Below are 15,660 nucleotides of genomic sequence, written 5' to 3' on the forward strand. Positions count from 1 at the left end.
TGATTCAACTATAAGGATTTCAATGCCTCCCAGAGTCCCTTCATGCCCCTGTATATGACACAAGGAATTTCAGCTGTTACCGCTGGAATACAGTAGCTACTACTGCAAGAAAATTGCTTTACTTTGATGACACTTTAGCAGTGAAAGTTAAATGGGAATCTGGGGATCATTTTAACAACCACTGAAATCGACAAAAGGATCTTTCTTAAAACTAGGGCTGAGAGGTTGCTTGGCAGCTGAAGGTGCTTGCTGGCAAGGCCTGCGGCCCCGGGTTCCAATCCCTGGGGCCGCTGTGAAACCAGATACACAGATAGGTGCATGCACCTGGAGTTTGTTCACAGTGACAGAAAGCCCTGGTGGCCCATTTATTCTCTCTCACTCTCTCTCTTTCAAATAAATAAATACACTTTCTACAGCGTGTGGAAATGTGGCTAAGCTGACATAAGCAAGATGGATTTGACAACAGATACTGTCCAAAAGATTAAAAATAATTCAAGAGGCTGAAGAGTGGCTTGGTGGTTACGGTGCTTGCCTACAAAGCCAAAGGACCCAGGTTCAATTCTCCAGTACTCATCTAAAGCCAGATACAGAAGGTTGCACATGCGTCTGGAGTTTGTTTGCAGTGGCTAGAGGCTCTGGTGTGCCCATTCTCTCTATCTGCCTCTCTATTTCTCAAATAAATAAAAAATTTAAAAGTAATACAATCAGTCTAATACATTATAACAATAGGATGCTTAAAAGAGGTTTGATAAAATAGGGTGTAACATCTGCTGCTGTCTGGCTAAATGTATATACTATGTTCATCAAACTGCCCAGTAAGCACTTCTCTTAATGTTCATACCCATATATCAATGCTACTCTCACTTTTGGTAGAGAATCTTCTCTTTTCAAATGGCAGTGACCTTGGGATGATTCAGAAGGTATCATGGTGATGGAAAGACATAACCAGAGTGCTCTGTACTATAATATCTCTATCACACCTTCCAAGGCTCAGGGTCCATTGCGGAAGAGGTGGTGGAAAGAATGTAAGAGCCAAAGGAAGGGTAGGACTCCTTACAACGTGCTCCTCCAGACACAAAACGGCCTGGATACCCATGACCTCGCAGGGCCTGACACTACCTACACAAGACCCTCATAAGAGGAGGAAAAGATGATGACATCAAAATAAAAGAGAAGGGGGCTGGAGAGATGGCTTAGTGGTTAAGCGCTTGCCTGTGAAGCCTAAGGACTCTGGTTTGAGGATTGATTCCCCAGGACCCACGTTAGCCAGATGCACAAGGGGGTGCACGCATCTGGAGTTCGTTTGCAGTGGCCGGAGGCCCTGGCACGCCCATTCTCTCTCTCTCTGCCTCTTTCTCTCTGTCTGTCGCTCTCAAATAAATAAATAAAAATAAAACAAAAAAATTTAAAATAAAAGACTGATTGAGACGGGGAGGGGATATGATGGAGAATGGAGTTTCAAAGGGGAAAGTGGGGGAGGGAGCGTATTACCATGGGGATATTTTTTATAATCATGGACGTTAATAAAAATTTGAAAAAATAAAAAAAATCTTTAAAAATATTGAATAGGTTAGTTATTAATGCTTGCTAAACTACTGTCAAGTTTGGATGGAAAACATTTTTTGAAATGAAATTACCAAAATTGCTTATACAGCGTCCTTCATAGTATCATCAAATTACAAAGAATGCAGTTATTTTCTGTACCTTAAGATACTAAAAATGACAGCAAGTGACATGGTTCTGAATAAGGGCAAGAACATCACGCAGGGAAGCTGTCTGTGGCTCGGACTTAAAAATGAACACCACAGAAATCTAAAATAACTTGGTGTCATTGTGCGGTCCTTTAAACCCCAACTTGTTTCTATGTTTCAGACCCAAGGCAGAAAAGCTCTGGTACCACTCAGAAATGAGTCAGAAACACAACACAAAATGTACCTATTCGGGCTGTTTCTCGGACTTGCAGCGTAGGGGTAGGGGATGAATTCCTGCCTGTCCACCTCTCTGTCCTTGTCCACCTCTCTGTCCTTGCTGGCGAATGTTCAGAGGCTGGGACTGAGTGGGTGGGGCGCAACATTACCGAGCCCTTCAGGAACACACGGTGTTCCATCCGTACAGCTTCAGGAACCTAACTGCATTTCTGTGACTCTTTTCTCTTTTAAAATTTTATTTTTATTTTCATTTATTTATTCGAGAGAGGAAAAGAGGCAGAGTGTGAGAAAGAGAGAGTGAGAGAGAGAATGGGCGCGCCAGGGCCTCCAGTCACTGCAAACGAACTCCAGACGCATGCGCCCCCTTTCTGCATCTGGCTAACGTGGGTCCTGGGGAATCAAACCTGGGTCCTTTGGCTTTGCAGGCAAACGCCTTAACCACTAAGCCATCTCTCCAGTGCCTCTTTTTTTTTTTTAATATTCTATTTATTTGTTTGAGAGAGAGAAAGACAAAGAGGGAGAGAGAGGGGGAGAGAGGGCATGAGTGCCCCAGGGCCTTCAACCAATGCAAATGAACCCCAGAACCCCAGATACATGCACTATCTTAAGCATCTGGCTTAAGGTTACTGGGGAGTTGAACTCTGGTCCTTAGGCTTCACAGGCAAGTGCCTTAACCACTGAGCCATCTCTCCAGCTCCTTCGATGATTCTTGATTCTTATTTGGAAAGCCAGGAATCCATAGATGACATTTCCCAAAGCAGTCAGCAAACATTAATGTGCTATACAAAAATGAGGCGTAGGGAAGCCTTCCATGACTTTTATCCTGAACAACCCACCGTGCCTGGTTTCATTGGCTCCTCGATTAATCCAACAGTTACTATTTGACACAGATGCATCTTGAGTGTGTTGTATCAACTCAGATTAACCTTCCCAGAACCCCCTTTGACAGCATATTGACGGATGTCTTTCTTCTTCAACTCCCTGGGCCCTCTGTGGTCCAGAGTTGTTTGTATCTAGAAAATAAATACCTGTCCTGTTGATATTTTAAGTCATAGCTTCTGGTCAATTGCATTATGCTTTGTGTGCTGTTTTAGTAAGAAATTCATCAGGCAAACTTGAACCTCCCTTTGAATTATTTTTGCTGTACATGATGATGTATTGAGTTCATAGTACACATACTACACATGGCTTGCTACCCTTCCAGGGCGTTTATGTTGCATTAATTTAAGAAACACCCATCCTCAAACAACATAACTTCCATCCTGTTCTTTTCACGTGTTGTAACTTCCAGCGACGATGCAGCATTCAGATTTGTTCTGTGAGTCTATCTCTGGTTAATTTCCATGTTCATGGCAATACTGTCAGGGTTGCCGGCAAGGAAATGGCCACTACACGACCAAAATTCAAGGGTGCTAGTAAATGGAGTAAAAAACAAACAAAGAAAAAACCTACAAAGAAGCCTCCTCTGCTTTCCCCCACTTTTTAAAAAGAAAGAAAGAGAGAAAGAGAGAGAGAGAATGAGTGTGCCAGCACGTTCAGCCACCGCAAATGAACTCCAGACACATGTGCCACCTTGTGTAACTGTTTTACGTGGGTCCTGGGGAATTGAACCTGGGTCCTTTGGCTTTGCAGTCAATCACTTTAATGGCTTAAGCCATCTCTCCAGCCCCTTCCTGCTGTTTTTTTTTTTTTTTTTATGGTACACTTCACAGTAAGTAAAATTAAAGAAGAGTGAGGGACATATTTCTCCAGTTAGATTACAGGCATGGAGTTCTATCATTAAATTCTCTTTGTGCCAGAGAATCAGGTCTGGTCCAGTCATCTGCTGACATTTTGTGCTAGGGAAAGTTCATTAACAATTCTCAAGCTGGGTCTTCCCAGGTGGAGACAGTATTGAGAACTGCCTCGCAGTAATGCAGACAAGGTGATCACTGTACATTAAAATGTTTTGTTTATTTTTAATTTATTTATTTCAAAGTGACAGACAGAGAGAAAAAGAGGCAGGTAGACAGAAAGAGAGAATGGGCGCACCAGGGCCTCCAGCCACTGCAAACGAACTCCAGACGCGGGTGCCCCCTTGTGCATCTGGCTAACGTGGGACCTGGGGAATTGAGCCTCGAACTAGGACCCTTAGGCTTCACAGGCAAGCGCTTAACTGCTAAGCCATCTCTCCAGCCCAGCCATACATTTTAATTACCCCTGCATAGCAAATGACATGTGGTCAGTGCTCAATTCAAGTTATCTTATTATGTGGAAGGATTTCAGAAGTCATCACATAACTAAATAATGACTCTTCTCTGTTTCATTATATTTAACATGAATGGTTATAATTTCAATATTCCACCTTAAGTCATAAGTTGCAAGACTTGAACTCATATGGTTATGGTTACTAGAAATGGTAAAAATAGGTTAAAAAAATGAAACAAATATCCGAGGTAATCACATCATATAAAATATTCATAATATTTATATGGTAGGTTAAGATCTTAGTGTCTCTGTTTTGTATTATCATAGGGCACCACTTCTATTTTCCGAACTAGTGTACCCGTCAGTAACGATGGTGAAAATTTCTATTTGATTACTGAGCATGTTCAACCTTGGCACTGGTCAACATAGCGAAAACTGCAATCTGGTACATGGGAGCTAAGCAGCTGTGTTTTCGCAGAGGCTGGAGTTCCACATTTCCACTGAAGACACCAACCTGGAGGGATGGAGCACCACTCAGGTCTCTAAGAGACTGAGAAGCAGAGTCTAAGGTGGGTGGGACCCTAAACACGCATTCATCCAGCCCCTCAACCTGCTGAGTCATAGACGAACAGTCTCACTTTAGCTCAGGCTGACCTGGAATTCACTATGTAGTCTCAGGGTAGCCTTGAACTCATGGCCACAGAGAGGGCCCCAGTAGGAACTGAGTAGGAAGTGGGAACTACAGGAAAATCTCTGTCCTGTACATATCCTGGTACATTTCACAAATTTACATTCCAGCCCCCACACGTCTCCCATAGCTTCATGGATTTATATATAATTAAGGTTAAGCTTCCTGCTGAAGTCTCCAGCAGCTTGCTGAAGGAATGTTACTGGAAATAGACTGTGCAGTCCAGCCTTAGTTTTGAGTTTTAGCTGGTCGTGTTGACTGGCTGTCTGGTGGTGTCTCTCTGCTATGCATCTGTGGAAGTGATCCAGCCAGTTTCTCCTGCACTGAACGGCCCCCTGGGTTCTGTAAGCTTGAAATAAGTCCTTTTCTCCCATAATCTGTTCTGCTTGGGTGTCTGCCCCAGGAATGAGAAAGCAACGGCAACAGTGAGTGTGACTAAGGTCCAGTGTATGAGATCCAGGTATTCCATGTGAGTCCAACAGTCTGTTTCTCAAACATGCCCAAAGCTCCAGGTTTCCGCACTCAACGAGGAGAGCTTCACAGAGAGACAAAGCAGCTCTTGCCAGGACGCTAAGGGTCTCAACCAAACATGCCTGCTCATGGTTTCGTCAAGGTTTGGCCACCTCATCCAAGACAAGGTCACATGAATTTCACTTGAGAAACTAAGGAACTCTCTGTGTGAAATTTCCACCTCTGAAATGGTGGATCTTGCGAGGGAAGATTCCTGACTCTCATGCATTCAGACTTGGATATGAGACATAACTTTCTTTCCATAAGCTACTGCAACAATCACTAAATGTCAGGAAACTTTCCACAAACATATCCTTTAACATACATAATATTTCACTTACAAACTATGATTTTTAAAAATTTTTTATTTACTTATTGAATTTATTTGAGGGAAAGAGGAAGGAGGAGAGAGAGAGAGAGAGAGAGAGGAGAGAGAGAATGGGTGTGCCAGGGCCTTCAGCCACTGTAAACGAACTCCAGACACATGCATCACCTTGTGTGCAGAGAGAGAGAGAGAGAAGAAGAAACAGAGAGAATGGGTGTTCCAGGGCCTGCATCCACTGTAAATGAACTCCAGACACATGCATCATCTTGTGTGCAGAGAGAGAGAGAGAAAGAGAGAGAGAGAGAGAGAGAGAGAGAGAGAGAGAGAGAAATGGGTGTGTCAGGGCCTTCAGCTACTGTAAACGAACTCCAGACACATGCATCACCTTGTGTGCAGAGAGAGAGAGAGAGAGGAAGAAAGAGAGAGAGAGAATGGGCGTGCCAGGGCCTGCAGCCACTGCAAAGGAACTCCAGACACATGCATCACCTTGTGCATCTGATGTACGTGGGTCCTGGGGAAGCAAACTTGGGTCCTTTGGCTTCACAGGCAAATGCCTTCCTTAACTGCTAAGCCATCTCTCCAGCACCACAAGCTATGATTTTTTTTTTTTTTAATAAGCTGGCACCCAGAGAAGCACATGGCACCCAGGGATAACAAGGAGTAAGAGCAGGAAGGGGCTCAAAATGTGGGACCTTTGCTGGAACACGGCAGCTCTGGGTAGGAGAGACCTTCTTTGAGATAGAAGCAGACTCAGAAAACGCCTCGCTGACATCTTGTTGACACATGAGCAAAGAAAAAAAAAGTCAACTCAATTTAAGATCATTAAATTATGCTACACTTGCAGCTCCTATCTCGGAATTGAAAAGAAAAAATGCCTCCTACAAAAGCGCAGGTTGAGGGCGGAGATTTATAAGCTCAGCTGGACCTAAAGTGGGGCTTCAGCTCAGTCACCATGACTATGACACAATCTTCTTGGGAACTTAATTGATCGAGCACATTTTTTCAAACAATCCATGAAAACCAAGTCCATCCATCATTCTATCTAGTCCCTTCATTGCATGGGCTGGCATTCCTGTGTGAGGAGAGAGAAGAGAGCCAGGATGCAGGACAACATTTTCTTTGGAAGCACATTCCAAGTAGTTTTGAATTTGGAGGGAAAACAAGAACAAAACCAGTGAAGTACCCCAAAACTAATTAGTCTCCTTGGAGGTTCATAGACACGATGCTCTAATAATGAGACGTCAGAGATCTGGAAGATGTTTAAACTCACATGTATCACACACATGACTACTTAAGAGGTATTCTAGTCTCTCTTCCCTTCATGTAATTTTTTTTTTTTTAAGCTTTTCTCACTCTACCTCAGGTTGGCCTGGAATTTACTATGGAGTCTCAGGGTGGCCTTGAACTCATGACGATCCTCCTACCTCTGTCTCCTGAGGGCTGGGATTAAAGGCATGCACCACCACGCCCCGCATTAATCTTTTTTGTTTTTGTTTTTATTTTATTTTATTTTTGGTTTTTCGTGGTAGGGTCTTGCTCTAGCCCAGGCTGATCCAGAATTCACTATGTAGTCTCAGGGTGGCCTTCAACTCACAGCGATCCTCCTACCTCTACCTCCCGAGGGCTGGGATTAAAGGTGTGCGCCACCATGACCTGCATTAATCTGTGTTTGAATGTAATTATTGACATCAGTTTCCAGTAAGAAAGAATTATTTTTCAAATATTTTGGATGACAAGATGAGTGTTTTGCATGTCAGTATAAGATCAATGAAGGTCACCTCTCCTCATGGATTATTATAGGTGAGAGGAAATTTGATGGGTATATAGGTTAATCTCTGGTTATCAACTTGATAGGATTTAGAATAACCATGGAAACACAGCTCTGGGCATATCTGTTAGGGAGTTTTTAGATTAGATTAATTGAGGTGGGAAGATCCACCCTCACTGTGGGGAGTACCCTTCCATGGGCTAGGGATCCGGGACTGTATAAAAAAGAGAGTTGGCTGAGCATCAGCATTCATTACTCTCTGCTTCCTCCTCGACAGACTGTGACCAGCTCCTGCCTCCACACCTTCCCCACAGTGAAGGACTGTAACCCAAAGTGTTAGCTGAAATCAATGGCTCCCTTCTTAAGCTGATTTCTGTTCTGTTTTGTTTTATTTTGATCAGGCATTTTGTCTCAGTGATGGGTAGGTAACTAAAATGATGTGGAAGGGAAGACCCCACCCTTAGGGAAGACAGCTAGACAGTTCAGCAAAGAGTAAAGGGTCCTCAGATATTTACCATTACCATTTTTTAAAAATATCTTATTTTTAAGAGAGAGATATATGGAAAGAGCCAAGTAGAAAGAGAGAGAGAGAGAGAGAGAGGCAGAAAGGGGCGGGGGAGGGGGGAGAATGGACCTGCCAGGGCCTCCAGCCACTGCAAACGAACTCCAGATGCGTGCGCCCCCTTGTGCATCTGGCTTACATGGGTCCTGGGGAATTGAACCTGGTTCCTTTGGCTTAGCAGTTAAAGCATTTGCCTGCATAGTGGCACACACCTTTAACCCCAGCACTTGGGAGGCAGAGGTAGGAGGATCACTGTGAATTCAAGGCTACCCTGAGACTACATAGTAAATTCCAGGTCAGCGTGGACTAGACTGAGATCCTACCTTGAAAAACCAAAAGTAAATAAATAAACTTATCAGCACTTTAATTATGCTTTATATAATCAAGCACTATAAGCATACAAGGGTCTCTGTAGTAAATAATTCTTAAATCTATTCAGACCTAAGTGCACTAACAAAGAAACAACAGTTTCACAAACTACATTTTTTTATGGACACACTGAAAATAAATTTAGCGGGCAGAAAATATTGCATGACAATTTGATCCCTAAAACCCACATTAAAAAGCCAGATATAAGCCTTGTCTTAAAAGGAAGCACTCTAGTGGACGGACAGCCTGAGTTGTCCAGTGGTCCCCTGGTGTCCATACCCACAAAGGTGCTGGGAAATGGCTCAATGCGCAAAGCGTTAACTCTGTATGCGAGAGGCTTGCATTCAGTTCCCCAGCACTTAAATTAAATGCCAGGCATGACGGCACACACTTTAAATGCCAGTACTGAGAAGGTGGAGAGAGCGGAACCCCTGGAGCTGAACGGCCAGTTAGTCTAAGAGCACACATACATGCATGCACACACACACACACACACACACACACACACACACACGACAGGTTCATGTTGACTGAATAAAAGCCTGTTATTTCTCAAGTAAGAAAAATAAACTTTAAGTGTGATATTTACTTCCATTATTGAATGGTCTCTAGGACCTTTGTAGCTCCAATTATCTCACAACTATGATAGTTCTTTTATATATATCTATATCTATCTATCTATCTATCTATCTATCTATCTATCTATCTATCTATCTATCTATGTATCATTTGTTTTACTTTTGCATTTATGTATGCAGTGTGTCTGCATAGTAAGCATGGGTGTGCGTATGTGGGTGTGTTTTGTGCAAGAGCACCTATGGAGGCCACCTTAGTTTTTGAGACTGGGTATTTTAAAGCACCTGAAAGCTACCAATTTCACTAGTCTAGCTAATAGGCAAGTCCTAAGAAGCCTCCTTTCTCCACCCAGTCTTTACCTGGGTCTGGGTGTCTGAACTCAGGTCCCTAGGCATGTATAGCATTCCATTCACTTTACTAACCGCCTCCCCAGCCCCTATTATACATATATATAGTGTGTGTGCGTGTGTGTTTGTGTGACACGTACTCATTATGTAGACAAGGCTGGCCTAGAAATTATGATGTAGCCTAGGGTAGCCTCAAATTTGACCTTTGGGGCTGGAGAGATGGCTTAGCAGTTAAGTGCTTGCCAGTGAAGCCTAAGGACCCCGGTTCGAGGCTCGATTCTCCAGAACCCACGTTAGCCAGATGCACAAGGGGGCGCTCGCATCTGGAGTTCGTGTGCAGTGGCCGGAGCACCCATTCTCTCCCCCCCCCCCCTCTCTCCCTCTTTCTCTCTCTGTCACTCTCAAATAAATAAATAAAAATGAACAAAAAAAATAAAATTGACCTTTACTTAATTCAGTCTCCTAAATATTGGGATATTTCACATATAACATGACAAAAATTATCGTTGGTCAAGAAAGAAAATAAATAAACTATACATAACTGTACAGCTCTTTTAACTTTTTTCCTATATGGTAACTCAAATCATAAAAAAAAAAAAAAACTAGTGTCATGGGTGGAGGGATGGCTTAGTGGTTAAGGAGCTTGCCAGCAAAGCCAAAGGACTAGGATTTGATTCCCCAGAACCCACATAAGCCAGAGGCAAAGGTGGCCCATGTGTCCAGGAGGTCCTGGTGTGCCCATTCTCGCCCTCGCCCCAACTGCTACTTTCTCTCACACTCTCTCTTTAAAGAAATAAATATTTTTTTAAAAAAATGTGGCGTCAACGTAAACCCACCCTTATATGAACTCATGATATCTGAGCCAACAAAGGTTCTGAAGATCGAGTTTTAAGGAGGCTCTCACACTTCTTTAGCTTTCTTTAGACTCTTTTTGGCCCTAACACTCTCCTCTAGGCTAGATATATAGTTATCCAACCCAGAAATAAAAGAGAGTTGAAACAATACCTAGGAATAATCTCCACCAGTTGGAATATATGTGGTTACTTCATGTTGTAAAGTTATGGTGTTACCTGTGTTGAAGGCTTACATTTAATAAAACAATACAAAAACTAATAGAAAGAATTCCGCAGTACCCACGTGATAACAGTTGCACAAGGCGGAGCATGCATCTGGAATTTATTTGTAATATTTGGAGACCCTGGTGTGTTCACTCTCTCTCTCTCCCTCTTTCTCTCTCTCTCTCTCTCTCTCTGTCTATCTGTCTCATAAATAAATAAATAAAATATTAAAAAGCAAAAAAAAAAAAAAAAAAAGAATTAACCTCCCTCTCTCTTACAAGACCACAAAAGACTCTTGTCCATATTTGACCTAGAGTTGTTAAACTAGACCTGGAAAGCATTTTACTTGAGAAAGAACTTAGATTCTGGTCATTTCAATAGTTTGTTGTGTGGGACTACATCTATCTATCTATCTATCTATCTATCTATCTATCTATCTATCTGCCTACTTACCTACCTCTCTACTAACCTACTAATCTACCTACTTAACAATACTATACTAAGATTTTCCACAGTCAAAATTAAGTTTAGAACCATCCCATCTAGGAAACACTGTCTCTATGATCACTAAAGTGAGGTCAGGTCTTTTTAAGAAACACTGACTCTATGATCACTAAAGTGAGGTCAGGTCTTTTTAGGAAACACTGTCTCTATGATCACTAAAGTGAGGTCAGGTCTTTAGGAAACACTGTCTCTATGATCACTAGTGAGGTCAGGTCTTTCTAGGAAACACTGACTCCATGATCACTAAAGTGAGGTCAGGTCTTTTTAGGAAACACTGTCTCTATGATCACTAAAGTGAGGTCAGGTCTTTCTAGAAAACACTGTCTCTATGATCACAAATAAGTTTAAGGAAAGCCTCCTTGAGTGCAGCCTAAGATCAAACATAGCACCTCCCCACGTGCTTCCTGTCCTTGACGTCCCACACACTTCCTGAGCTCATTTGGATTTTGCATCTCATAATTTAAGCTTAACTGCAGCACAAAGACATTGCCCAGCCCCGGGAACCAAGGGACGCACGTATCTAAAACCAAAATCAAGGGGATGAAGAGATGGTTTTAGTAGTTAACAGCACTTGCTTGCAAAGCCTGGCAGCCTGGGTTGGATTCCCCAGTGCCCACGTCAAGCCAGATGCACAGAGAGGTGCAGGCGCCTGGAGTTCGTCTGTAGTAGCAGCCACAGCAAAGGCCACTGAGAAATGATGCTAAGCCAGAGCTTTCTCTGCTGAGGTGCCTCCATCAAGGGCTTGCCAGCACATTTTCCCCAGACTGTGGCCAGGGCCCGGGAAGATGAATGGAAGTGACTCAGGGCTCAGGCATAGTTTTGACAGTTTAAAATGTAAAAAGGCAGGGAAAGAGAAAGAAAAAAAAAAAAGAGAGAGAAACAAAACCTTGGATTACTCCCTGGATGCATGATGACAATGCTGCCACATAGGCAGGTTCACGCAGCTTCTGAGCTTTGGCTGGAGCCCGGCATGAGGCCGTCCCCTCATTTCTCAGACCAAATGAGGTGACCACAGTTAAGTAGGCTATAAATATCCCCAGATATGTGAATCTCTTAATTCAAGTACTCTGAATTTCCACTACCACCCCCTCCCCCGCAACAAATTCTCATGAACCCAAGAAATCTGCATGACTCACATCATCTAAAACGTTCAGTGCCTTGGTGCTTGGACAAAGACAGAGAGATCTTGTGTGTATAGACATGTTTGCAGAGCCTATGTGCACAAGAGTTCAAGTGTGCAGAAGATCTGCTGTGTGGGGGCACCTAGTACCTAAACAACGTTCAGGGCCCGCCCGTATCATGTCTATTGAGCACGTAGCAACTATACCACGAAGGGTTTGCCGTAGCACCCAGCTTGGCAGTGGCTCAAGTGGGTGTGCAGAATATCACGGGCTCGCCACCCACCCAGCGTGGCAAGAGCACCTAGCGTGCGTGGACGACCTCATGGTTGCAAAACACGTAAGTGGGTGCTCAGCTCCGGGCCGGGGCTAGCTGTGAGAAAGAGGGGGGGCTACTTACCACGCCGCATCCCGCACAGTCAGGCCCGTTCTCACAGGTCCTGCGGCGGGCCTGGATGCCACCCCCGCACTGGGCTGTGCATCGCTCCCAGGGCCCCCAGCCCGTCCAGAAGACGTGCGGCGGGCAGAGCAGGTGTTCGTTGCAGTATCTGGAACAGGGAACGGAGAGGAAGGGGGAAACGGTTTAGTGTCACAGGAGGGCCACAGCCTCTTCCAACTCTCCATCCCTGCACCAGATGGCGAGCAGATGGGCATGCTCCGCATGACGGGCTTTTCTGCGGGTGGGGTGGCACCGCGCAGGGGGGCAGATGTGGCGCTGGCCATGCTGAGCGAGCACAGACAATGGATATGTGGCGGACGGAGAAGCGAACGCTGAACTCACAAGGCGTGATGAATCTTCCTGGGCAGCCAATTAAGGGAGAGACAAGACAGAACAGAAACCCTTCAAATAAGCACCCGGAAAGAGGAGCAGATAGAAAATATCTCGATAGGACATTTAACTTCCTGGCATATGGGTACGAAAAAGTCAGCACTGCTTTATCTGGAAAGTCATGTCTCACTTTTCAATCGAGCGGCTCCCACGATCTCGGGGTACATGAAAGGACATTGAAAATAGGGGTTTGGCGTGAAGGCTTGTGTCATTTTCTGCTCAGCTCATTGTGTTGGCAAGTTTACGTCTAGGTTCCCAGAACATTGCCAAGTGATTTCCAATGAAAAGACTACCATTCACTCAAATAAGTGAAATATTAAGCCGGGCGTGGTGGCGCACGCCTTTAATCCCAGCACTTGCAAGGCAGAGGTAGGAGGATCGCTGTGAGTTCGAGGCCACCCTGAGACTACAGAATGAATTCCAGGTCAGCCTGGGCTAAAGTGAAACCCTACCTGAAGAAAACAACCCCTCCAAACATAATTGAAATAATATACAGTTTTATGAATATCATTGATATTTTGTGAGTTCCATACGTCTAGATACATAGTCATCTTGCCAAATCTTTGCATTCCATACCCCAAAACTTCTTTAGTTCCATGAGTTGTGTTTCTTTGCAATCCGTAACAGTACGTGGGAAATGAGTGACGTGAGGAAAAGACACAGAGACAGGGAAAAATCTCACTAGCGATTTCTAAGATGTAGCATATAAAGAGGCAGTTTACCAGGACCAAAGCCAAATCTAATGACCTCTTTGGTGACTTTTAGGATATTCAAATTGAACAGACTGTCTACTAAACCCAAACTTAGCATCTAGGGAGTGTTAGAAGGCAAATGCAAGACTTTTCTCCACATCTCTCCCTTGTGGAATATCTGCTTTAAGAAATAAGTAGGAGGCGGTCAAGGCACTTGCCTATGAAACCCAAGGACTCATGTTTGACTCTCCAGGTCCCACGCAAGCCAGACACACAAGGTGACGCAAGTGCTCAAGGCCACGCATGCGCATGAGGTGGTGCACGCATCTGGAGTTTGACTGCAGGGGATGGAGGCCCTGGCGTGCCAATTCTTTCTCTCCCTTGAACATAAAAAAAGGCCAGTCTGTTGGGCTTGCCTGGGGAAGGGAAGGGAAGGGAAGGGGAGGGGAGGGAAGGGAAAGGAAGGGAAGGGGAAAAGGGAAGGAAAAAGGAAAGGAAGGGAAAGGAATAGGAGGCCAAGATTCAGAAGATCTACTTCTGTGGGTGAGCTGCATGGTGCCTTCGTGTATTAACAGCTGGTCCCGCAAAGCAGTGGACAAAGACTCACGGGGCTCCTAAGCATGTGTGTACACAGCCTCCGATGCACACAGGAGTAGACACACGCTCGGAGTACGCGAGACATAAAGCATCCACGGTGACCCCTGTGACGCCTCCTGTGGCGCGATACCGCACCTGACACAAGCCGAAGGAAAAGCCTTCATGGCGTACCCGAGAAGGGTGGATGGCATTGGGAAAGTACGGTTTCCCGACGGGGAACACTGGGGTTACTTCTTTTTCCATCAAACCAAAGCACCGGAGCATGAGGCTCTTTTGCAAGAGAGGAGAGGCCAGAAACAGGTGACGCATATTGATTTCCTATTGGTGCGTACGCTAATTGAAGATACAAAGGAAGCGAGACCTTTAATCCCAGCACTCGGGAGGCAGAGGTGGGAGGATCGCCGTGAGTTCGAGGCCACCCTGAGACTCCATGGTGAATTCCAGGTCAGCCTGGGCTAGAGTGAGACCCCACCTTGAAAAACCAAACACCAAAAAAAAAAAAGGAAGCAAGACGTGAGACACGGAATGGTCGCAAACATAATGGAAGAAGGCAACAGCAAGTGGAATGATCTGTCCTTGCCAATTAGAGCTGACGCTTGGTTTGTGAAAATCAAGGAAGTCTGATAGAACTCTATAAACACAACAGCAGTGTTGAAGTGAGATCGAAAACTTACTTCTCGTGATTGGTGTCTCAGCCCGCTACTGGCCTGAGCAGCGGTTCGAGTCTCAGCATAGTCCAAACTCAGGGCGGACACACACAGAGCTGATGGCTCGAGCACAAAGCAATGGCCTCTGGATTGTAGCAATGCGTGCAGGAGACATTCTAAGATAGGCTAATAGGAAAGGTGGAAAGATGGTGCTCGGCATAGTGGGAAGGCGATGTGGCAGCTTGGTGAATGGGGAAAGTAAAAGCAATGGGGCCCAACATCAGCATCGTATCTGAAGCTTGGGGCATGGCCACTTCCAGGGACAGGCAGTGGAAAGGACATGTCTACATGGCGTCCCGAGCATCCAGAACTACCCGGAAGACGATTCAGCTTCTCTGAGCTTTTTACATAAGGAACAGCCAACGACCCACCCTCATGTTAGGAGTGTTTAAGATAAAAATGTGAGGTCTTGCCAGGCATTGTGGCGCACGCCTTTAATCCCGGCACTCAGGAGGCAGAGGTAGGAGGATCGCCGAGAGTTCGAGGCCACCCTGAGACTACACAGTGAATTCCAGGTCAGCCTGAGCCAGAGTGAGACCCTACCTCCTCGGAAAACAAAACAAAACAAAAAAGAGAGGTCTCCTTCTAAAGTTGGTAGCCTGCTATCCTGGGTTAGGGCTCACAAGGTCAGGGCCATTGAACCTGGAAGTCCATATGTGCCTCTGGGAAAGAAAGGGCCATTCTAAATAGGCTAGGGGCAACTTCTTAGGAGAAAAGTGATACCACAGAAAAGGGAGGACATAATTTTCTCTTCAAATTGGCTTTTAGAAAGTCTCCATAAAGGTACAGACTTACAGGGGCTGGAGAGATGGCTTAGCGGTTAAGGCGTTTGCCTGCAAAGCCAAAGGAGCCATGTTCAACGCCCCAGGACCCACGTAAGCCAGATGCACAAGGG

At 44.8% G+C, this 15,660-nt stretch overlaps 1 protein-coding gene across 4 annotated transcripts in view; it reads right to left on the reverse strand.

Annotated features, from left to right (window-relative positions):
• The window catches only part of Sema5a (semaphorin 5A), a 567,085-nt gene that overhangs the window by 57,957 nt on the left and 493,468 nt on the right, over nucleotides 1-15,660 (reverse strand). For all 4 annotated transcript variants that reach the window (XM_045139346.1, XM_045139343.1, XM_045139344.1 and 1 more), the window contains one exon: nucleotides 12,341-12,488. In XM_045139346.1, coding sequence (XP_044995281.1) covers nucleotides 12,341-12,488 — 148 coding nt within the window. The remainder of the gene's footprint in view (nucleotides 1-12,340; nucleotides 12,489-15,660) is intronic.

This window comes from Jaculus jaculus, chromosome 21 (assembly GCF_020740685.1).
Source record: "Jaculus jaculus isolate mJacJac1 chromosome 21, mJacJac1.mat.Y.cur, whole genome shotgun sequence".
In the NCBI taxonomy this organism is placed as follows: Eukaryota; Metazoa; Chordata; class Mammalia; order Rodentia; family Dipodidae; genus Jaculus; species Jaculus jaculus.